This window comes from Labrus bergylta, chromosome 7 (assembly GCF_963930695.1).
Source record: "Labrus bergylta chromosome 7, fLabBer1.1, whole genome shotgun sequence".
Classification (NCBI taxonomy): domain Eukaryota; kingdom Metazoa; phylum Chordata; class Actinopteri; order Labriformes; family Labridae; genus Labrus; species Labrus bergylta.
Genome location: NC_089201.1, coordinates 23,079,954 through 23,105,411, shown reverse-complemented (window position 1 = coordinate 23,105,411; position 25,458 = coordinate 23,079,954). Strand labels below are relative to the sequence as shown.

The 25,458-nt window shown below is 40.7% G+C and overlaps 1 protein-coding gene across 1 annotated transcript; it reads right to left on the bottom strand.

Annotated features, from left to right (window-relative positions):
* Window positions 1–5: 5 nt before the first annotated feature.
* Window positions 6–24,991, bottom strand: camk1db (calcium/calmodulin-dependent protein kinase 1Db). The gene is made up of 11 exons (XM_020659468.3): window positions 24,515–24,991; window positions 12,174–12,305; window positions 10,184–10,258; window positions 7,798–7,936; window positions 6,576–6,702; window positions 6,231–6,306; window positions 4,747–4,859; window positions 3,733–3,811; window positions 2,930–3,017; window positions 2,617–2,779; window positions 6–1,955 (listed from the first exon to the last, which is right to left on the bottom strand). The coding sequence occupies exons 1-11, from the start codon at window positions 24,598–24,600 to the stop codon at window positions 1,804–1,806; spliced, it is 1,230 nt and encodes a 409-aa protein (XP_020515124.1). The 5' UTR covers window positions 24,601–24,991; the 3' UTR covers window positions 6–1,803.
* Window positions 24,992–25,458: the final 467 nt, after the last annotated feature.

Sequence of the window (25,458 nt, the reverse complement as noted above, 5' to 3'; positions counted from 1 at the left end):
ACACATGCAAACAAGCCTCTTTTTTTTTTAATACATAAATCTCTACAAATCCAAAGCACATTTCTTCAACAATATGTAATACATGCATACTGAGGGGCCTTCAAAGCTTCATATTTTGCGTTCTGTTATTTTTTGCGGGGAAAAACAGGGAAGACAAAAATAAACACTTAAGACCCAAGCTAAGCTGTGTTGTTGAGATTTGTATTTACACCGAAAGCAAAGGCTTGAATTCAGTATTAACCACAATGTTTGTATATAATCTTATTCAAGTTATGGTGCAGTATTTCCCCCCCTGTTCATGTTAAGCGATTTAAATTCAAAGAGAGGAACCACAGAATCAAATACAAAGACAGATACCTTCTCTCTGCTGCGTGAGTCTCGAGTGAGAGAAGGAGAAAGAGTCATCCTGCTAAATTCAACAGGCTGGTATGAAAGCACAGTGTTTAAACACAGAGAGAGAGAGAGAGAGCTGTTCTCAGACCAGCCACTTCAGGAGCAGAAGCAGAGCATGAAATCACAACCAATGAACTACACACTACTGATTTGACAACGCTGCAACGGGAGTTTTCTGAGATACGCATTCATGTCATTTTTATACTTTTTATTTCTTAAGGACTTGAATGCACACTTCACTGATAAACACTTCCTTTAAATCCACAACATAATTCAATCCATTTAGTGTGAGTTAAATTACATTCACACTGTCCACAATGATGATTTTAAAGAAAGAAAGCATCTGTCAAACTCCTCGCATGGCACATTAGAGCAATTTGCAGTTTTTTTTTTTTTTTTTTTTTCTTTTTCCATCCATCAGCAATGACTGATCACTCTGAGAAGAGGTTTGGTAAGCTTCATGTTCAAGCACATCCCTGAGAACTGGTCACATAACAACAACACGTGGTTGCCCTCCTGTGGTCAAGGAGGACTTCAGAGTAAAGTCAAAACTAATGAGTGAAACTGAACAGCGATTATAATGTAAAAATTAGTAGATTATCATATCTTTATCAATGCAATAACTTCAGTCCAGTCTAATAACACATGTACATGTACATGTTTTTGCAAGTGGTATTCTTACAAAAGTGGTAATATATTGTAAGAAAATAAATAATCCAATGAGTGCCAAGCCCTCTCAGCCTTCACAGCTGTGATTAAAACACATTGTCCCGCTCGTGTTCCACGTCCGCACACTTTAAAGCAAAGAGATAACGCACACTGTCACTTCTGGGAGTTAAGACCCTGTGGAACCATTGGAGCAAACACGACCGCAAATTAACAAGAGCTGTCAAAACGAGTGCAGATGATATCACAATTATTCACCACAGCTTGAAGCTCACTGTATATTTCACTCGCATAACATGACTCCACTCAACAGTTCCAAGCAGGATATTTACACAAGGCAAACAGTGGAGCGTCATGTCTTAAGACGCTCACAGTCAAAAATGATAGCAGCTTCAATTATGAGTTCCTTTAAGTGTGGTACTTCTGAAACCAGCTGCAGGTTTATCTTCCAAGACAAGCAGGATCCAGACTGAACATGGCTTCCACAACAACATCTCCTGGTTAGCATCCTCCCCTCTGCACCTCCACGCCTCTGTGACAAAGAAAGGCAGCAGGGGGCTGCTGTGCTGAGCCAACATAAATGGAGCTGAACCAACGCTCCTCAAATTCCTCCCAGTTGGTTGGCAGAAACAGGTGGGAGGTTGCGGGATGAGCAAACTGGGCGACGGCTTTGAATCACAAGACCTGGCATGGTTTAATTCAAAGCTCCGTGGTCTCCCAGCTCACCTCCCGCGGAACCTGGCGTCATTTAGTCCCCGTGTGGATGACAGTGACCGTGGAGGGTCGTGGTCTCGATGCCTCGGCCACCGCTGATGGCTCCTCTTGTATAGGAGAGGTGGCGTCAGAGTCCTGATTGTAAACTTTAACAGCAGATGGCAGAGGAGCTATCGAAGAACCTGTGGAAGAAAAAAACAGATTTAGCAAACTGCGGCCTAAGTAATGAACGAGTGTTATTTGAAGACGTCATTTTAGACGTTTCTTTCCCGATGTAATTTTATGGAGAATAAAGTATTTTTGGGTCCATTGTAGTCCGTGATGCTGCAAATCAAGTTCGGCCACCGTGTTAAACTTTCCTGGGGCTTGGCTAACACCAATGTTAGCTAGCTTACTTAATCATCAGCTAGGTATTAACGCCTATGCTATTGTACGATGTAACACTAAAAACATTTGTGGAAGTTAAATGCTAACAATATCTAACCAAATGCTAAGCTAGCTTAAATTAATACTGTATAATGCTTAATATGAACATATGTAGCTAATTGAAAAATATTACAATTGATAAATACAAAATAAGTTGAAAGAATATATCAGATATTTTGTGTTTTAAGGACCTAGTGTAACAAGATCTTACATTAAATCAAATGGTATCAGAGTTTGACACCAGGTCATGACCACACGGCTTGGTGTCAAACTCAATCGTCTGTTTAATAGAAAGATCACTGTTTGAGGGATTTTTTAAGCGCTAGCTGGAGGCCTCAGCAGAGTCACTACAAAGTGCTGCGTGACTAAAGCTTGGACATGTTTGTGTCTACAGAGGGCATCCGAAGTGTCACTCACAATCGTTCAGAGAGAGCGGGGCACAGTCCACAGACTGGCTCTTGGCTGGAGCGTGGCTCTGAGGGTTGGACACGGTGCTGTTGCTTTGAATGCTGCTGCCAAAGCTGGTGCCAAGCTTCAGGCGCCTCATGTGGCGAATCACAGCTGTAGCATTAAACGCTTGCTGTGAAGAGAGGTTGCAAACAGACAAATATAAATGCGAAGAACGATCCCTGGAGAGGGAAACATCACTGTATGCTTAAGCTCTTAAAAGATACAGAATATTGTGGCTGTGTTTTCATTAACTTTCATAAATAGGGTCTTGTGTGCTCACCCTCCATTTGCTTTTGGCAAAGTTTTTCCGCATCTGTCGACTGACTGACTCGTGTATGTTCTTGCAGAGAGCAGTGTCTCCAGCAATCCTGAAAAATCAAAGTCAAGTCTTATTAGAACATGCAAAAAATAACAAATACAAACACAGCATTTATTATATTTGTTTGTGTTCAAACTTTCAACTGTCCTCATGCTGTTTTTCGTTATTTTCTTGGATTATTTATTGAGTTATTCATCTGTGATTTATGGGGTGATTCTTTTTGCTTTCTCACCTTCTGTTGTATTCATCATAATTTATCAGCATGAAATCTTGTCAATGAAAGCCATTTCTCTGTGTTATAATACCTGTTACCTGTGTCACAAATACACATATTTCTATTAAAAACGACCACCTGCCAAGGACCCAAAAGGCCCATTACTGACTAACAGACCTATTCATATTGGACACCAAAGCCAGAGACAGCAGCCCACGCCAGCTTGCTCTCGTTAGCTCCAGCTCAGGCCTGGGAAGACATCCTAATTGTTCATTAAAGCGTCCACATTCTTCAAGCATCCTTCAGGAGACCGGCCACTAATTGGCAGCCATTTATTCAGCAGATTTATATTTGAGGGGCCTGCGACGCCAAGCAGAGGTGGGTTTGGGGCTTGGAGCCATGGAGACAGATGACAGTGGGAGGACAAGCACTATATGACAAATGTGTAAGCCTGGCAATTTGCGTCACACCGCTGTTTCGCACTAAGATGTGTGATTCCCTGTGACTGTCGGGTTGCGAAGCAGTGTAACGGACGGTTAGTGTTTCTCACCAAGGATGCTCGAGAGCCTGGTCACATGTGAATCTCTTCTCAGGGTCCTTCTCCATGAGGCAGCTGATGAAGTCTTTGGCTGTGGGGGAAAATGGAAGAGGTCAAAAACACATCCTTTACACATTGTTTTTTTTCTTTTTTACTCTACCACAGAAAAGTATTTCATGGAAAAGTGTATTATTTACCTTAGAAATATAATTTGGCAGGAACTACCAGGAAAAAAAGACAACATTTTCTGGAGGTGGTCCACAGTGATAACAAGTTCAGTTACTTTTTGATTGTAGGAGCAACCAGGGAAAGTTGTTCATAAATGGTGGATGATTGCCATAAGAACAACTAAAACTTTAAGACTTAGAAAAACCTACTGGGATGCATATAAACTCAATGAAATACTCATAATACAGGGAATTTGTTTGATTTATTTATTTATACAACAAATGACTGTTATAAGTCTCTGGAGTCTGTTCAAACTAATACAAAAACAAATAAACAAAAAAAGAAGAGCACTATATTACTTTTATTGAGGGAGGGGGCTTTAGGCCTTTACTCAGATAGGACAGTGTATGGAGCTGAGAGAGAGGGAGATGGCATGCAGAGGCCACTTGCTTCAAGGACAACAGCCTCTGTTCATGGGGGGGGGCGAGCACAAACTAACCACTAGGTGAGGCGTCACCCCAAAAGGACTACATTTCTTGCTTAGAGAGGTTCAGTGTGACCTGATTAGCATGAGCTTGCTAACTTTGTCAGCTTTAACCTGCTTACTGATGATGTAACATGATCTGAACTGACCGCTGACTTTATAGTCCAATACAAGAAGATTCATGTCCTAATTTCCGAAATGTAAACATAAGGAGCACTTTAAGCATGTTGAGCAAAGTATCTTACATTGACTTTGGAGGACAAGGATTAGAAAACAGTTTCAATGTGTGGCCAAGGACCAAGAACTTGAAAAAGCAAGTGCATAGAAAAATAGAGGCAAGGCACAAAGAAACAAACTGATGTGTCATAGCTCACCAGATTCTGATATGTCGTCCCAGTACGGTGCATCAAACTCGTAGTCTGCCTTGAGAATTTGTTCAAAGAGCTTGGAGTCATTCTCGTCGTAGAAAGGAGGATAACCGCACAGCCTGAGGAGATGAAGACGGGTGATTACACAACAACAACAACAACCCGTGCGAGCGCACTCATCCAGCTGCTGTTGGAAATTTTAACCCAAATCTAAAAGGATTTGCTGTGGTTTAATCTCATTCACAGGCAGTTTGATTTTTCATACAGCGGGCAACAGGAGATGGGTCACAGGGATTATATACAGAATACATGGACGATAAGAGGGAAAAAAATGGGGACAAAACATTCTATTTTTATATGATATGGAAGAAAGTTAAAATAACAACCACAGACATAACATCCACTGAGATGGTCTTTAAGTCTTTATGTGAGGGGATCAGAAACTCTTTCACTTAATTACACTTAAATCCATCACACCTAACGAATGGATTACAACACCAGGGATTTTCTGTTTGCTAACGAGTTACAAAACTGAATCAGTTTGGAAGCTTCATGTAACATTTTACATTTAATAACAACAGTAGCTGTGGGAATCCTAAGAACCACAATCTGTGTCCCTCAAAATATTGGTTCAGAATCAAAATATGTTCGTTTCAGTCTGGTTTTGTTTAATTAATGAAGTTCTCGTGGTTAAATACAGATTTTATGTTGTCTGAGACGCAGCTTTGATTTCTTCAAATGTCATCATGTTTTTGATCATTTCAGTCACTTCAGGGAGCGGCCCTAAGATAACAGCTGGATGATGATCTTTAGGACTTTCCCTCACTTTTCTCCAAACTAAATTATCTCAATATCTTAATGGTCCCATAAAGGTGAATCCTGGTTAATTTGGTGATCATTTGACTTATCATCATTCATTATATTTCACTTTTTTTAGAGACTTTTCAGTGCTAACATGTGAGCCACATACGTGTATCAAGATTTAAATCCAATTAACTGCAAAGGCGCCGACATTCAAATCAACCAAAATTTGTTTTTAGTGGCAATTAGCCAACCCACTAAACCTAAGCTGTGTTCTGAATCTATGCAACATATTTATATTTATGCACATATATCCAACCTTTCAGCCATAATATACCATTTATGATGAGTAAATATATCACATTATGACATTTTAGACCAACAGGAAATGATACAAATGTGTTGTTGTTTTAAACCAAGACTTTGAAAGGTCAATGTTCTAGGTTTGCTTTAGAGTCTTGTTTGTTAATCAATCATAACCCCATTACAGGTCATTACTCAGTTTACATTTTTATTTATTTATATATTAACAACTGATGAATATTCTCTTTTATCTCTTTATAAAGTTTCATTGGTGGTCACTGATTCAAATTTGGGCTTTTTGTGTAAATAAAAAAAGAAAATCCAGCAGTCATCACAACAAAGAGCTTCAGTTAATAACCAAATTTATATTTAAAGTGAGCACTTACAGTATATAAGCGATGACCCCAATAGACCAGCAGTCCACAGCCTTACTGTAGGGCTTCTGAGCTAAAACCTCAGGAGCTAGGACAATAAAATATATATAATTAATGATGAGAAAACTATCATGAATCCAGTAATACAAAGCAAGCATTTTTTTTCCAAACAGTTCATTACAAACAAGGCAGGAGACAAATGTGAATGTTTGTGTGGTTAGCCTGCAGCAGATGGCTTAAGTCATCCTGTGGCTAATGGCAGATTAAATTAGATCATCTTGTTTAGCCAACTAGTGGATCTAATTATCTCAGAGTAAGTTTCCACAATGCTGGAAAGAGCTCCGAGGGCATCCTTACCCACATATCCTGGAGTCCCACAGGCGGTGGCCATCACGTCACCTGTGCCCTCCATCTTTGACAAGCCGAAGTCGCTGATCATTATCTTCGATTCATCATGTGGACTGAAGTATAGCAGGTTCTCAGGCTGGAAAGGAGAGCAAGAGTCAGAAAAAGAAATTGAGTTTGTCTTTGAGTGTTCATGTGATGTTTTGTCTGAGATTTCAGACTATATATGCTTTTATCTCTCAAGAATCAGGGGGGAGTGTTAACAGCTCACCAAAGAGGGTTTTGGTGAAGAGAAGTTTTCCAGAGAAGGAAAGTCCCCTACATGTCACCTCTGTGGGCGATCCTCAACAAGCTCTTAGTGATTTCCCTCGCACAGGTTAAATAGCAGGGATTTCCCCCCTCAATACGATTTAAGATCTCTCCAAGTCCAATTACAACCAATTTAAATGTCAGGGGTAATGCAGGAAGTTAAAAAAAGATTGACAGAACTAGAACAACAAACAAAGGCTGCCGAAACACTCTTTGTGTAACAATTGTTTTTATTTTACCATGAGTAATAAAATAATAAAGAATAAGAATACAGAGACTGAAACTGTAGAACTGAGTGCAAAAGGCCTCAAGGTCTAAAAGGGCAAACCAATTTAAGAAAAACACAAAAACTAGAACATTAATATATTTTAGTCTACAGTATTGAATAAGAAAATATCACGTTTAGCTAAAGAGAAAAATCCCTGAAATTCCTGTTCCTTATCATTAAGACCGAAAAGCTCTCCTAAAATGTCTCGTCTCCTTTTTTATTGCACTTTATCCTAGGAATACCGGTTGCTGTATTTTGTCACTTCTTAATGTTTCAGTATGAAACAGTACATTTTGCTCCTGTTATTTCCATCTCCATCTATATTAAAAAGGAAATAATCTTAAGAAAAGGCAAAGGGGTAATAATGGATTTGAAGTGTCTAAAAATGTATTTTGTTTTGGATTTTGAAAATTTAAAAAAAAAATCTGAGAATCAAAAAAAGAACTTTGAGTTTTCTTTTGTATCTTTCATCTCAAGAAGTACACTGATTTAAACAAGTTTTTTTTATTTATGATAAATAAAATCTTATGTCATTGTGGTAACAAAGCTAACTTTTTTTGCAAACATCATTCTAACCCTCTAAACAACAAATGCATCGGATTGTGAGACACTCTTTGTGACCACTATTCAAACCATGAATGAAATATCCTGTTATACCTTTAGGTCTCTGTGCACTATGCCCATAGAGTGCAGATAGTTGACTGCATCCAGGACCTGTCTGATGAGCCGACTGGCATCCATCTCTGTGTAGAAACCTTTCTCTACGATACGGTCAAACAGCTCACCTCCAGACACCCTGTAGGCAACACAGAACATAATACAGAGCTGATTATTTTATGGGGCTTTTTCACTGCCTGGATAGAGTTAAAAACTGAGATGAGAGAGAGAGTGGGGAATGGCATGCGGCGAAGTACCTATGGTCGGAGTCGAACCCGAGCCGCCCGCTTCGAGGACTATAGCCTCTTTAAATGGGGCGTGCAACATAACTGCTAGGCTATCCAGCACCCCATCGCTGATTTAGTTCTTGATCATGTATGTTTCAGTAGTAGAACATTTCCTTTTTTGATTTCTAAAATTATATTTTCTAACTCAATAGCTCCGAGTCAAAATGTAAAAAAATAAATATGAAGAAGCACATGCTGCTCTGTTTACCTTTGTCTTAAGGGCCTGGTGTCCAGGATGTTTGAGCTTTTTAAGCTTTACTTTTATGCATTATTTACCTAAAGACACTAAAGCTCAAGTTAGTTGTCAATTACTCTGAGAGCAGACTTACTCTGAAACTGCCAACTTATTGAAATGAAACTCACTGACTTTGTCTCTTAAAAATGTAAATCATGACTCATGTTTCTTTTGTCAGAGGACTTTTTGTTTGCACCAAAATGATTACAAATATTTTAATTCTGGCATGTGTTTACTTATTCATTCTTCTTATTTGACCGAACAGGACTCAAATACTTCCTAAAAAAAAGGGTTGAAAAGTAACTGGTACATATACATATTCAGTATATTTAATACAAACTGTTAAATATAGTGCAGTAGCCCAACAGAGTGCAGTGATACTGTGGAGCTTTGAATTTGAAATGCCATTTGAGGCTGTTGTTAAATCAGTTTGCGCTTCATACTTACTTTGTTTTTTAAATGCAGGTTTTAGTATTTATCAGGAGAGGAACATGATTTTTCTTTAAGGCCTGCCTGTTTTCACTTTATGTAACCTTGAAGAGTTTGCATCTCGTGCGCAACTTTAAACTGTGCTGACAAAACCTCAAAGACTGACCAGTATTCAGTTCAGCATCAATAAAAAGACAAATAGCACTCCGCTTTTTACTAAGGTGAGACTTCCAGACAACACTAAGCACCTTGTAGAGGTACGATGAGGTCACATAATCGCTGGCTTAATTGTTGTTGCATTAGACACGAATACTAAAAATGTTGTTTTGAGGGCAGAGGTCTCTGTTGTCATGGTGATGTATGTCACACAGGAAAAGGCCATTGTCACACAGGAATGGTTTTCACATGTTCACCACAAACGCTGACTGAACTTTTACTGTGAACATACATACTAAAAATACTTTGTGGAAAACCAGCATAAGTATTAACGTTTTAATGGAGTTAACAGGTGTCACAGCTTCAACCTAAGATGAAGATTAAACTGTGATTAAGCTGATTCCTTTTCTTTCTTAGAACTAGATCAGAAGATTGATATAGTTAGCTTAGCTTGGCACAATGACCGGGAACAGCTGGTTCAAAACTTCAGTCTGGCGGACCCTCGGATGTTCACAAATGAATACATTAAATCATTTTAGCTACAAAAACAACAAACTGTGAAACAACACATCTGGTTTTATGGAGTGTGTTTTACAAATCAAGATGAGTGCATTTAGTTGTCCATGTGTCCAAGTTAAGGTGATGAAAAGGCAGTTACTTCTAGTATTAAGCGGCCTCAGTAAATTCAATAGACATGGACTGAAATTTGAGTTATACGTTTTTATTTTATAACATCATATAAGAACCACTGTAAAAAAATAATCAGTAGCCGTTGGAGGGGATAATATCGATACAAAATGTGTTCCTGGTTTGAAAAAAGCTCTGTGACTCAGAAATAAGACACCTCAGAGGGACAAACAGGGGTTAATCCTCCACATGAAACCGTTTCTTTAACACTTCAGTATTTGTATGTGTCAAAAAAAACAACAACATTTCTTTGAACAGAGCCAGGCAAGTTGTTTACCCTTGTTTTCAGTCTCTGTGCTAAGCTGAGCTAACCTGCTGCTGGCGCTAGCTTAAGATTTCACAGACAGATATGAGGCCGTATGAATCTATGATCCAACTCTTTGATAAACATTCTTCCCAAGTCTCTCATCTGAATTCCAGCTTCACCAGGCTCGTCTTAATCCCATTTATCTTTAAAGCATCACTGTTTTCACTCAGATATTCATCTGAGGAAAATAACTGCCCTAAGGAAACTAGATGCTTATTCAAGCAATAAAAAAAACACATTATCAAAACATTACTGGCCGAGCAATGTGGTTGTTGGTGTACTTACAGTTGCATTATGAGGTACAGGTGGTTTGAGCTCTCGTAGATGTCCTCCAGAGCCACAATATTCTCGTGTTTTATCCTGGAGAGGGAGAACAAAGAATTCATTTTATTTGTTGTCAGCCTCAGTGTAGTTTGGAACAGCCCACTAATGAGGTGCTTTTAGCTTTTATTCTTTAGAGAAAATGATGCCCTGCTAACTGAAAACAAATCATTTTTAGCTCTCCATTACTGCATATCACCTGTATTACTGTGTGTTTCTCACAGTCATTCAGTTGTACATGTGTGTGTGTGTGTGTGTGTGGGAGGGTCTTAGGAGATGCCAATGAGTCATGAAGCGGCAACCCCCTTCAGCAGGGGCACCTGAAGAAAATAATGTACAACAGACCAAGAGGTTCGGAGTCTGTGTCCAGGCAACCAACCATCAAGGTTGTATTATAAAAGAAAAGAAGCCTCTGCTTGGAGATATGCAGATGACAGAGCGTGTTCACAAGTGCAGGTGGCTAAAAAAGAAAAAAAGTGGGGGTGGAAGAGGAGGACGCATCTCAAAGGACCGAACAACCCTCACAAACTTGCCATCTATGTCCAGAACGAGAATGAGGCTGCAGGCTGAGGGCTGTTCAGACAAACGGATTGAGGAGAAAGAAAAAGGATGAGAAACCAAGACGGCGAGAAAAAAAAAAAGAGGAGGAAGTCAAAGGTAGCAACTGTAACCAGGCAACTACACCCAACAGCTGGCATGCTGCCTTCAAGAGTGACTGATACCTGAGCTTCTCGGGGGAATTACCCATCAGACCACGGAGGAGGATGGAGTGTCACCTGGTGTCAAAGCAATCCTATCATACTTTTTGTGGCAGAGTGTGATTGTGTGTACACCGCCCAGGATGGAGGATAGATGGGATTTGACAAGGGAGTCACTTAAGACCGACAATGGCTGTTTAATAGACTGACTGGCATTGGCATCTAAACTGTGAGCCATTAGCCGTATTCACACTGTGGATGTTTTCCTCTGACACATCGCTCAAATGCTGCTACAGTGACACAGGCTATGTCCCAAGTTAGTGGCTGCACCCTTCGGAGGTGCGCGTTTGAGGACCGACTGCGTCACAACGGTCACGTCGGAGGCTGTCAGTCAAATGTGGCCAACACATGATCCTTTTCTTTGCATCTTAAGATCCATCTGGAGCATCCTTCAAGGCCCAACATTTTCATCGCACGCCAATTAAAACGAGCTTGCGGACTCTAATGCAAACCAAACATAGCTTTTAAAATGTAAGTAATTGGTATCAACCTAAATAATAATGTAAGAAAAAAAGGGGGTTGAAACTTCAAATAATCTTTAAAGTAATAGGATAGGTTCAGTGACATTAGTGATGTCAGCTAGTTCCAGTGCAGCTCTTGAGGTTGCTAAGCAGCTGGTTACAATGGTACAATTCACTTAGCAGACGCTTATATCCAAAGCGACGTACATAAGTACAGAGAGTAAGTACAGCACTAATCCATTCATACACAGCCACTGAAGCAGAGAGGGAGCAATGCAGGGTTAAGTGTCTTGCCCAAGGACACATCGAACATGTTGCTCAGCTAGGGAATGAACCCTCGACCTTCCGATTGAGAGGCGACGATTCTACCAACTGAGTCACAGCCGTCCACGGATAATGCAAACAGGTGATCCCCCATAGACCAGATTCCCTCATTTAATGTTCAACCTAAAAGGATCATTGCAGGCCATGGAGGCAAGGACGTTCCAATGATATTACCCCCGAAATGAGACACGGCTATCATAGTGTACACCGCATGTCACACCCATTCACACGCTGATTGCAGTGTCTTGCCCAAGGACACATTGAACCTGTTGCTGCAGGAGTTGGGGGGATTGAACCCTCAACCTTTCCGAATGGGAGCGATAACGACTCTCCAACTGAATGGATGAGTTGCCCGTAGAGAAAGGTCTGTGAATACCTTTCATATGGTTTTGACTAACTTGTGGTACCTACTTCCGAAGCACAGCGATTTCATTCTCGATGCTCGTCTCCTTCCCCTTCAGCGCTTTCTTCGGGATGCACTTGATTGCGACCATCTTTCCTGTGGTCTTCTCCCGAGCCATCACCACCTCAGAAAATGCACCGCTGCGAGAGAGAAAGGAAAAACATGTTAGCCCTGCTTTACATGCACTTAGGCAATATTGACACTGAAAACCTATGGTGTGTGTGTGTGTGTGTGTAGATACAGGGCACTCAGGCCAAAGCACACAAACAGCATATTGTGAATATTTACTGAGAACTGGTTAATCCCTGACTATGACCAATAGCTTCATACTAGGTGCTCGTGTGAGGCCAGAAAGCATAGCAAACACTTTTAGAACCACTAAAAACACCCATTTAAGATAACAGATAGCGTGTCTTCTTCGACCATCTGCCTCCATAAATGAGAGCTTTTAAAAAACAAATACAGAATTAAGGGAATATTTGCTCAAGCAATCTGTATCTGTTGCTATGATACCACATTCGGCCCACCTTAATAAATCCTGCTGAACAGGCAGCATGATTGCTTTTTTCCTCCCCCCTGTGGTCTTGTTTTCACTGAGCACCTTCACAGGAACCTTTTCCCGACGTGCTCCCTTAAGCACAGCTTCATGTGAAGATTAAACAAAAGGATTGATGGTTTGGAATTCCCCGGGCCACGTTTACAGGACCAAAACAACAAATGTGATCTAAATAATCCTTGATCCACTGATGACCTCATGCCTCTGATAAACTTAATGCAAGAAATAAAATAGTAAACTGAGCCTGAGGCCATAATACTGAGATGTTTTGGAGTGCCGTCTACAAACCCAATTCATCTTCAAAGAGAATATTCAGCCTTAAAAGCCACGAGTAGTTCTCTGTATATTTTACACTACAGCTATGTGGTTTCTTTTACATTTGTCCTAATTGCATGTTTTTTTTTAATGTATTATTATTTAAAGTTTTTAACGGCTCATATAAAAGTTCATATTTTTTCAAGCTAAACTAGTAGGTGGATGTGGGTGACACCTTGTCAATCATGGGGTCTTTCAGTTACATATGGTATGTTATGTGTAATGTCTTATAGACACAAATCCATCTTTTTTTTTTCAAAATGTGTACATGTTGTTTGCTTTGTAGTTATAGCCAAAAGGTCTGTTTTCATAAATGACAACTCTAGTCCCTGACTCTCGCTGCAACCAAATGTACCTACGGGTACAAATAAAGTAACCTGAACCTGAGTCCAGCTGTTATTTGACAGAAGCCATGTCTTTCTTTCCTCCAGTTTAAAAAAAAAAGACAGACATTTTAACCTCATAGATGTATCTAGAATTTGCCAATTCATTATGTACAAAAAAGCAATTACTTTTCAACCACACTATTTTTTTTTTAATCATCATAGCCATTATTGAAAGACATTGAAGGACAGGCCTGGAGAATATGGAAATGGCAGCAGTCTTTTGAAACGATTCTGCTTCCTGCACTTGCCCATCCTTTCCTTTCAAAAATAGGTTCAGGGTTATCTTCAAAACTAAAAGTGAAACAGAGAAATACACCTTAACTGATCCACCGCCTCAAAGAAAGCAAGACAGCTACCATCGAAAGGTCCATTATGTTCTCAAAGTGTAATCGGTTCCTCCCAACAGGCTCTAAACTGAGTTCCACTCACTGCACTAAGTCCCACTGAGGCCATCAAATCCATGCTAATCCCTCACTCCACTATCACACAGCAGGGGGGGAAGGGTCAGTCAGAGCCGCAACACATTAACACACAGACTGTGCATAAAGATATTACCTTATGGTCACACATTCTGCCCCAGGTGTGATGGGTTGAAACACACAGACTGCTTACAAAAAGAACTGAGAGGGCCTGGAGTAAACGCTCCTCTGACTTTGACCTTGTTTAGACACATGTTATGGGACAGTATGTAAATACAAGTGAGGGAGCTGTTGCTCTACTCGCTGGCCTGTTACAGCAACCACTTCCTCCTACAGCTGTTGCCGTGAGACAACAAGCATCATTTCTATTTAACACATGTAACCCATTCTCACAGCTGGATGGATTAAGAAGTAGAAAAATGATTTCACAAGCAGGATGAGCCTGGCATGCATTCTTTTGCACACTCATTTTTTCAGTGCACGCTACATTTTCCTCTCTGCAGCAGAAGACACACAATGACACGAAACCACAGAAAACCTGTAAACGTACTAAGTGGGTAGGAGGTTTGAGCGTATATAGCATCTTTTCTGTCCCCCTGCTCACCACATTGACAGGCAGGAGCATCACTTCCTGAGAATGACAACATGACAGAATTGAAGCCTGTGACTATCCTCACTTTGTGAATTCATGAAGCATGACAAACTGCTGCAACAATCTATTAATGCTTCATTCACAGGAAAGAAAAGATGTGGTATCTGTTTAAGACATGCATATGGTGACGCTACTGCTCACCTGCTGTATCTGCACATACAAACACTTCATACATACAAAGCTACAGTAGGGTTAGGCATATGCACAGCAACCACACATTATTCTACAGCGTAAAGCTGTACGTACAAAGACAATTCATGAAAGTCTGTTTTGGTAATAGGTAAGTGTGATATTCCAGCAAAAGTGTCAGATACTCACAAGTCCCATCTTTCTACAACTTGGTGTTTTTAGTCGTCATTTATGAAATCTTTGGACTAATTAACAAAGCAAGTGAAAGATCCCCCTTCCTGGAAAGTTGCAAAAAGCATCCTCACAATTAATTTTAAGACTTAATAGACTGAATGATTAATCAAGAAAGTAACATTTTAATCAATTATAAAAACAACGCTTCGTTGAAGTGCCTCTTGGCTCAACAACCCAGCACACCAAATTCATTTCTGGAACAATCCGATATGATCTGCAGATACATTAAAAGGGATACTTCACCCATTTGCATTAAGCTTTGTATCATTAGAAACCTGGTAGTATTTTTGAATGGTCGTGCATCCCGTCCTAATTTTCCCCTGAGATGTGAAATCTTTGTATTTTTAAGTCTGAAAAGGAGCTTCCGATGATGCAAAAATCATCATATTGCATCATTGGAAGCTGTTGTGGTTAGCAGGGTGAAACTACAACGCTAGTTCCTCATATTTTCGACCACTGAAGCTACAGACCTATCACAGATCAGTGGGTGGGAACTAACTCCCAGAATCAAAACTTGGCCAGCCCGTCGGCAGCAACCGTCTCGCGGCTATATTGCTATATTGCTGGACACCGCCGGCCGCTGCCAGCTCAGCAGCCGCGAAATAAGGCCTGCCTGTCGGCGGCGGTGAGGACGAGGAGCCGGGGCCGGCTCGAGCTGGGGCGGACTGGTAGTGTCGGTGCTCTCACTGTTTGCCTGTGGACACAGACATAGAGTCTGTTTTCTGCCAGGAATTTCCAAGATACTAATTTCTTCTGGAAGAAATCTCGGAATCAGTTGAGGAAACGGCCTTATGTGTTGAAGTAAATATGTCTGTAAACCTGACCTTAGTGGGAGGGGCCTGCAGTGCTGTGCATTCTGGGATGTGGTGTCTTTCATTCATATGAGCCAAAAAGACACTTTCTGCCTTTTCTCGGCCAAGAAGGAACAAACTTCACATTTCTACTATATATGACCCAATGTCAATACAGATTCATGTTTCAACGGGTGAAGTATCCCTTTAGGTAATAAGAGAAAGCTCCATCTAAATGAGGCCATTACTGAAGCTCATCTTAATCTATTACGCAAGATAAATATGATTGTATGGCTGCAAAATGTTCCTGACCCAGTATCACAAACTGTACAATCAAGCCCGCACACAGACTCTCTGGTGGAATAATAATAGTTGCATTTTAAATTCTTCCCAGAGACAAAGAGCTCCCTCCTTCACGTCTCTTGGATGACAGTATGAGCTGTGTGTGTGTGTGCGTGTTGCACAGTTTGTAGTCACCAAACACCAGTACACATGCAGGACAGTGAAGCCAAACAGGCTGACTAATGTGAGATGTGAATGTGGGCTGCTCTCTGTGTAAAAGCTGCGGCTGATGCTGCAGATGCAGAGCAAAGCCCAGTATCAATCAGAGAAAAAAAATGTTCAGCCTTCGACCTCGGCCGGTTGTTCAGGGCAATTATACAATTCAGGGCGCTGTTAATGGAAGCTTTTTTCTTCTTGGTGGAGAAAGCGGAGGTGGGGGTCTCACGACTGATGTTGGCTTTATGACATTCACAGGTGGTGTGTGTAGCAAAGTTTGATGAGTAATCACTATGAGTCATGTTGAGTAAAATGCATTTCAGCAGGAGGTTATGCAACATGAATGCGCTTGAAGAGTAGGGACTTGATAATCCAGGAAGAGCTACCGCCAAGGTAACCTGCTGCGTTCAAAGTCACCTTTATAAAGGGACAACGACAGCTTTAGGCAGACACACAGGACAGATGGTGAGATTATTATTCACAGGAAATAAAATATGTACACAGTTTGAGAAGGAATTATAATAGAAGAAATGTAATCAAATGGCTTTCAAGTATACACTTGGAATGCAACTGAAGCAAAGTCATTGTTATGATCATCTGGAAAGAACTGGGCGGTGGCTTTCAGAGATAAAAAGAAAAGCCAGTGTAGAATTCCCAAACTGCAGTTCCTCGAATTGCCTCTTGAGGCTCTCTCCAAATGTGTACAACAATCTCCCATATCGAATTGCCAAACTTTAAACAAGATTTAACATATTAACAGTCTGCTAAAAAAAATTGTTTCACTCTTTCATACTAAGCTCAAATGTATATAAGCGATAACTGCATGTAGGATCAATTGAATGTTACACAGCCAGTTAAAACAGATCAGGACAGGGCTTGGCTTTGACCTCAGCGGGACCCCTTGGATTCTTGGAGGTGTTTAGGGTTTAATTGTATTTTGGAGTATTTTTAATTGAATTTTGACAAATTAACATCACTTGCAATGCATTAAAAGTACCATAAAAGAAGTATGTGCAAAAGTACTTAGCAGGTATTACATCTTGGCTCACCATGCCTGGCTTATTAACTTATTAGCATGATAATGTGTAAATTAGTCAGCTAGCAGCAAACCTTGGACCAAGATTGTATAACTGTAACTTAAAAAACTAAGCATCTGCTAACACCTCTCTCTCTTCAGGCTCTAAAAGAACAAGATAACCAAGACGCAAAACTCAAGACCTCAAACCGGAGACAACAAAATAATCAATGACATTAACATTGGAGAAGGTTAATTAAACAAAATAAGACATGTAGTGATGTACAGCTGTGTTTGTTCTTACCTAATTGTATTTTCAGATTACGTTAAATTTGTGAACACAGGCAGATTAGCTCCTGTAAGTGTTCTAAAATTTGACTTTTCAAACCAGGAACCTTTTCACTGGGCTAACCCACAACACCGCACTTCAGCCAATTTGAAAAACAGCACAAAGAAAACATCAAATGTTGAATTCTTTAAAAAAAAAAACCAGCTGATGGGACATCTCACAGTTCAAAGGGTTAACTGGCAACAGGTTGGTCACATCATTGGCTATTTTAAAAAAAGCACCTCAGAGAGGCTGAGTGTATCTGAAGTAAGGATGGGGAGGGATTCACCTCTGTGTGAAAGACTACACACAGAGACGGAACAAATAGTGCAAAACTTTAGGAATAATAATAATTAATATACATGATTGCAAAGAATCTGGGAATTTTATTGTTTATAGTACATAATATAATTAGATGATGCAGAGACTTTGAAGACATCTCTGTACAAGGCCAAAACCAATATTGGGCGGCCATGATCTTCAGGCTCTGCACTGCATTAAAACAGACACGACTCTTTTGTGCTTTTGGATCAACATGTGCTGCCAAATAGTTAAAGCCTTGCTTATTTCAGCAGGACACTGCCAAACCTAATTCTGAACGTACTCGTGACTCCGTAATAAAAGAGCCCAGGTGATCAACTGGCCCTCCTGCGGTCCCGACAGCCATTGAAAATGTTTGGAGCATTATGAAGTTTAAAATAAGACAAAGGAAAACCTGAACTGTTGAACAGCTGAAATCCTCCATTCAGCAAGAATGGTAGAAACATTCCACTTTCCAAATAACAGAAACTGGTCTCCTCAGTTCCCAAAAGCTTACAGTCATGTAAAGAGAAAAAGTGATGCTAAAGAGCGACCCTATCCAAACTTTATTTAAACATGTTGCTGGCATCAAATTCAAAATGGGCAATTATTAAAAAAACAAACAAACAAAAAAACCAATTACACAAGGTCCCACCTTTATAGGTCTTGGTGTTGTTTTATTTTACATACATACATTGTGTAGCATTTTACGTGTTACATTGGTAGCTTATTCTAGGTCTTATTTAATTTTCTATTTCTATATTTTCTATTTTCGATCAAGTGATATTCATTTTTAGAATGTTTAAAGCATAAAGCTGAATCAGTCAAATCAGCTTTTGTCAGAGAACAAATACGCCATTACTTCGATAATCATTGATCAATTAAGACCTTTTTAAAGGAATAATACGAACATTAGCTGCTTGCCTTTGACTTATTTGACAGTAAAATTGGTATTTTTGGTTTGGGTATTGATGAAACAAATGTTATTGTTCAAAGACAGACAACCACTCACACTTGTATTCACACCAAAAGGCAATTAAGAGTCACCAATTAACATAATGAGCATGTCTTTGGACTTTGGGAGGAAGCCGAAGAAACCAAGAGAGAAACCACACAAAGAAACCGTAAAGCCACACAAAGCAGCCCCTGAAGGCTGGAAGACTCGAATTCGGATCCACATTGCTTTGATGCAACAGTACTAAGGTGTACCATAATTAATGCAAATGTTTTTCAAGAGTCCAAATGTCTTGGCTTTACCTCAACTAATACCTATCTGGTTGCTTTGTATAACCATACCTTATAAGCTACTTGACAGACTGTTCAGCTATAAGGGGTAAAGTTAGAATGTGAGTTGTGGTTTGCCATCTTGCCAACAATAGCTTTCTGTCTTTTCAGGTAGAAACAGCTTTCATCTTGGGCTGCAGCTTTATTTATTTATTTTAAATAATGAAAAAATGTAATCGAACAGTTTTCTCAGTCCCAGTGACCAGCACTGGAAACCATTACTCAACAGCACACTGGACCTGAGGCTACTTTCCAGGAATGTGCACTTTGTTATCACCTTACGGCTGATCAAACACAAAAAAGATAGCCAGTTTACATGACGATAACAGCTAACACCAATGATACATGAGTTAGAATGGCAAAATATGCAACTGTGGAGGGAAAAGGTTGGCAGAAACCTGTCCGAATGCACAAAGCAGCCTGTCAGAAAGAAGCTGAATTATTTTAATGAGGGTGATTACCGCCTCCTGTGCTCTGATACAAGGCAGACTGCTGCACTTCAGCTCTGTGAATGCAGCGAGGACAGTACACTACGGCTCTGCAGGCATTCACTGCAGTGAGGGGGACAAGAATACAGATGGACGCAGGGAAAATGACTACACATAATACATACTTTGCCTCATTTTAGAGAATTATTTGAATTTCCATCGCGACGGTCAATGACAGAGTATATCACCGCAGGAGGACAGTGGTATACTGGTTTGGTCTCCTTAGAGGGAGCAACTAAGGACTCTCATCATCCTAGTTGCCTAGCTGCCATTTCTACTGCATCAATGACCCAACTCGTCAATACACACAAACTGTGTATATGATCAATGCAGGGAGGCAACAACATGCAGTTTAAAGCATCACGGAGGAGTCAGAGCCACAGCCAGTTTCGTATCTGTGGAAGAGGCCTGCTGCTTATTCAGAAATTATATCACAATTTAATTCTTTGTTAGGGAAAAAAATGGGAGGCTTTGTCTGACCAAAATTGACCTGAATTAGTCAGCCACAGCTAAGCTTCACATGGGCTGGAGTGGGGACTAATGGAGGACAACTTTGGTTTAGCACATTGAAATCAGAAAGTAATACCTGACAAAGCACTTACTAGGGATGCAGATTGAAAGCATTATCCCTGGTGAAAATAAACCTCTAACAACTACCCACTGAGCATCAAACAGAAGACAGACACACAGTTAGCAACTAGCTGGTGAACAGTGTGGCGCATTTAGCAATTGCATTTAGCAGCTAAGGAGACAGATGTTATTTTAGAACCACCAAAAACAGAGCAAAAACTGGCCCGATATACAACTCATATTCAGAGAGAGAGAGAGAGAGAGAGAAAGAGAGAGAGAGAGAGATAAGATAGATAGATGCTGTGTTACCACTTTAGGAAGCTATGAAGACATCTACGAATGTTCTCAGGCATGTCATTTCTTTAGAGCAAATAAATGTGTTTTCTACTGTATGTTACTTAAAAATCAAATAGGCCTACCCACAGCTCACAGATTAGACATTGATACCTCCACGATGGCTGAACACATTTTAACTATTCAAACGACATTTCAAACATCCATCTCCCTGTTTTTTTTCCAGCGTGACTTGCAAATAGCCTATGGCCCCGACAAATCTCTCTCAGTGTTACTCCTCGTACAGTCAGACTTTGGCTACATAAAAGAATTCACCAATTGTAGAATCAACAGCAATACTGACATTTTAAACAGAAGGAGTTTTGACTCATGTACATAACATACAATTTTCCAATTTAATTTCACAGACACTGTCTGTCCAAAGCGACGTAGCCTACATCTGAGAGTAAACAACACACGCAAGGATCTAGATAGAGCTGGAAACAACATCAGTAGGTGCCAATAAACAGCTTTAAATCCGATTGGACACAGGTGCTGACAGATGGTGAACAGGGGCGATAGAATAGTTTTTTTCTTCGTTTTTTTAATATCACCATCAACAGCATCATGATCATTTGAGTAGCATCAATATTATCAAGAGCGTAGGTGTTCATCAATTAATCAATCAATCAACCTTTATTCGTATAGCGCCAATTCATGACAAATGTTATCTCATGATACTTCTCAAAAAGAGCCGGGGCTAGATCATACTGTTTGTTATAATATTTACAAAGACCCAACATTAATCCACCATGAGCACAGAACTAAGATATATATATTCTATATATAATATACAGAAATATACAACATGACACAAACATTCTGTTTCCTATATTTCTAAGTCATGATGTGCATCATCTTGCACCACATGCTCCCCTAATGAGGCAGTAACCCTACCACTGGGAGAGTTGTATTGTTACATCTTATTTACCAGTCAGGCTCTAATGTTTAACTCTTAGTGGGGGTGTTTAGGTGTTTGAGAAACAGAAACTATGTCCAACAAAACACTTGAACGCCCCCACTGTGAGTACCAACCCTCCTTGTCTTTTAACGCTCACAACACATTCTCCACTGGGATCTGTGAAGGTGCTCGTGTGGTCAGGTTACTTAATTTGCTTCCACAGACTATCAGCAGCTTAAGGGTCTGAAATTAGCAGCAAGGCGAGGGACGGTGAGGCAGGAGGAACCCAGGCTTCAGTGGGGAAGATCTCATTAGCTCACAACAGCTAACTCAAGCAAACACAAGAAGGAAGTATTGCTAAAGTGTTACTGCCACATGCTGCAGGCTTCTTCCGACAAAACTTGTCAATATCCAATCAGTCATCAGTCACACACACACACACACAGTGTGTCCTCCAGCTGTTGTTGATATAATTGCTGTTTGTAAATCGATCTTTATGTGCACTTTATTTTCAGAATAACACATCTGAATGTTTCAAGTATTTAAATACAAGTGTTTATATAAAGAATAAAATGTAATTTAAAAACAAGTCTGACAATGTGTTCTATGAATTCAAGCCAGTTACTTAATAGAAGCAAAAATATAGAAATACTATTTTACAGTTGACAGTCCTTCTGTCAGCAAAATGATCTCAAAGTAAAATTGAATAACAATGCTCACAGTTACACCTGTACTATCAACATCAGTGTTTAACCATGATATTGATCTTTAACAATATCATCGATCTGTAGGTGTGCACAGCTGGCCATTTTGTCATTTTCATTCATTTTCTGTTTGTGGTTTATAGTTGCTCAGATACACTTCAGGCACTCAATTCAGTCTTGTGTATGTGTCGGTGTTTCCTCAGTTGGTTTATGTGTACTCCCATGTGTCTGTGTTGTTAAAAGTAGCCGCATGGTCTCGGGGGAATCGATTCACCTCACTGTGTACTACCTGTTTGAAATGACAATAACAACATGGTACGGTCTAAATATGTCAAAGCGCCACAAAGGCCCATGTCTCTTTATCATTGTTTAATATTTGATTATTATTATTACTAATTGTAAAGTAACTGGTGGAGACAAAGCTTTTTTTAACCACCTTGGACCGCTTTTATATTCATAAAAAACGCAGGGAGGTCTAGTGTGTCAAATATGTATCTGCAGAGTGAGCTATCTATGTAAATGTACTTCCACTACTAACGTGAGTTACTTCTGCTTGGTAGAAGATCCCTGCTGAGGGATGATCCCGAATTGGGAACCCAGACAAAAGAACTACAGTTGAAAGGTGGAGCAGGAGGAAGAGGAAAAGGAGGATAATCTACGTCTAACCAACAGTCCTTCCACGTCCATCTTTAATCCTCGAGCAAAGCTGCAGGGCTGCTGGGCTTTTCTGTCGCAGGTGGCCTGTTTTGAACCCCGCTGTGGAGCAACAATGCACTCCCTGAATAACACACACAGGAAACTTGTAAACGGGACTTACTCAAAGTCAATCAGGACAAGCACACGCAGTACAGCGAGTAACAGAAGGGCCTGACGGTGACACACTGGGCCCCGAGATGTGGGCGAGGGATGCGTTCGTGTTCCTCCAACCTGGCCATTGTGTGGACAGTAAGTCACGATGATTCACCGGTTGTATTCAGAGGCTCTTCGCACATAAATGAAAGCCTTGGGGAAATCAGAGCTGCCTCCAGGTAGAAGCGTCTCACTGTTTAGAGAAACAGCTGAAGTGTTGAGTGAGCTTTATGAATCACCAATCTGCAAGACAGTTTTATGATGCCGTTCCTCAGGAACCACGCAGTCATGTCCAGCTGCGATGTTTCACAGTTTAAAGACGGCGAAGACAACCAAGAACACAAAGATTAAGTTCAAACAAAAATGAGGTGAAATATATTAATCCAGTAGACCTCAATACGTTTATTTCGTGCAACAACCACAGAGACTCAAAAGCCCATTTTCTGCTCAGCCTGACACTACTTCTCTCCGAAAATAAAATAACCCACGCAAAAATATTTCCCCAGGGACAATGCTTCCTGGACATTTCCCAGAATCTCAAACAATACAAACATCACCACATTTGATTCCTCGCAGTCAGGGGAGGACGGGCATGTCTCTTGGGGGACAAAGAGCAGCAGGGAAAATGAGAAATATGCTCCATTAAATGTGTGCACCCTAGTAGTGGATCAGAAGATTGACTGCATGTTTCTGTCATAAAAGCTCGACCTAGCTGTGACCAGGCCTCCTTCATCAGGGGAACTCTGGGGCTCTTTTTTTTTTTTTTTTTCCTGCAACGCAACTTATTCAAAGAAAAGACATGAAGTCAAGCAGCAGGACCAAAATAAGCTGTGGAATTTGTCTGCCCTGTGATCCAAGAGCAGAAGAGTAACTTAAACCAAAGAGGTCCCGAAACTGCAAATAACAAAAAGACATGAAACCGAGCTGCAGATGGGTTCTCATAAAAAAAAAAGGAGGGTTTACTGTATACAAGCAGCCTGTAAACCCAGACATAATGTTTCTCAGCTCAAATCTGTTCACTCTGTTTGCAGAAGAAAAGGAAGAGAAGAATTCAAAGTCAGATTCTCAGACGGTGCCTTAATTTGGGAGCTCATTTAATCTTTTGTGTATGAAAACAGGCCCAAATGCTGTGTTTGTCAGAGTTGTAATGGTGAACAAAACGAGCACTAATAAATGTAGGCTATGTCTGCACAAAGCTGTTTAGACTGCATGATCTGATCTGTGGGAAGATAAATTAAAAAAAAAAAAAAAAAAACACGCTGTAGCTGCAGTAGTTTCTGAATGAACTGATAAAGCGACGCGTGTCAGACTTCACACATTATTGTATCTCATTAAATATTTGTTCACACTCTCTGAATAGCCTATTTCACTGATAGACCCGAATTATTATTATTATTTTTTTTTTGTTAAATGACTCTTTCTTAAGGCCCAGTCTGTTTCTCTGTCACCGTCGAGCATGTCTCAGTTCATTCAGTGAATATTCAACAGCTGTCAGTCTGCTTTTGATTCCCCTTAATTCGCCACAATGTCTTCATTGTTCTCTGTCTGCATACAAAGTTTGTTATCGCCCGCACGGCTGCGTTGTCTTGTTACTCACGTCCCAAGGACTTCCTTGAAGTCAAATATTATCTTGATGTCATCGACATGCTTTTTCCAAGATCCATCGCCGTTTTCTTTCGCCATTTCGCACCAGGAGGTGAGGGGAGGAGGAGGAGGGGGGGGAGAGAGAGAGGAGGAAAAGAAGAGGAGGCTACCAGAGGATCTTCCCCAAGACAAAACAAAAAAACAAAAAACAAAATAAAGAAAAGAAAAAAGTAGCCTGGTGCACTTCTCTATTTCGTCAAGGGCTTCCTGGCTCTTTGTCAGCGCACACTATCTTGCGTCCTCGGCCCCATGTATGCAGCCAGGAGGGGAGGTGTATCTCTGTCCTACCCCCCCCGAGAGGTTATTTCACTAATCTGTTTGACGTAGCGGATCCCGAGTCTGAGCTTCCCCACTGTTCTGATCACTGTGGCGAGGGGGGGAAACACGGCTCTCCCTCCCTCCCTTACTCACTCACTCACTCACTCACTCACTCCTCCTCCCTCTCTATGTTACCAGGCGGGTTTCAGTCACAGTCAAACGGCGCAGCGATGAGCTCAGGGCGGGCTTTAACTTGCTGGAGGAGGGTGGCACCTGGCAAGTCGCATCTGAGCCGTGCTGCTGCTGTGGCACCGAGTCACACCGACCGCCCTGTGGTTGTTATAGCAATCGGGGGGGGGGGGGGGGGGAGTGGGAGGTTGCTGCTCCCGCCTTTCTAACTGACAGCGCGCACGATGAACGATTGAAGTGTTCGCATTGCACCAAATTACCGACCCAGTGCAAACTCCACCACCGGACTGATCACTGGCAAAGTCTGCTTCTGCTTTGCTTATCCTTTCAACCACGTCTCGTTGTGTGTTGTGGCTGCTATACACGAATAAGGGCTCTTATCTGAACGCAATGAAATGTAAAGGCAGGGGCGTAAGAAAGGAGAAAAGGGGGGAGGGGGGGGGAGGGGGC

Bases quoted from the DNA above. Each gene is read 5' to 3' on its own strand.
- camk1db (XM_020659468.3), bottom strand. From the start codon at position 24,600: ATGGCGAAAGAAAACGGCGATGGATCTTGGAAAAAGCATGTCGATGAC. The intron at 4,860-6,230 runs GTAAGTGCTCAC...TCATCTCCTCAG, and splicing joins GGGGTCATCGCTTATATACT to GCTGTGCGGTTATCCTCCTT. The intron at 1,956-2,616 runs GTGAGTGACACT...TTTCTTCCACAG, and splicing joins CCCGCTCTCTCTGAACGATT to GTTCTTCGATAGCTCCTCTG.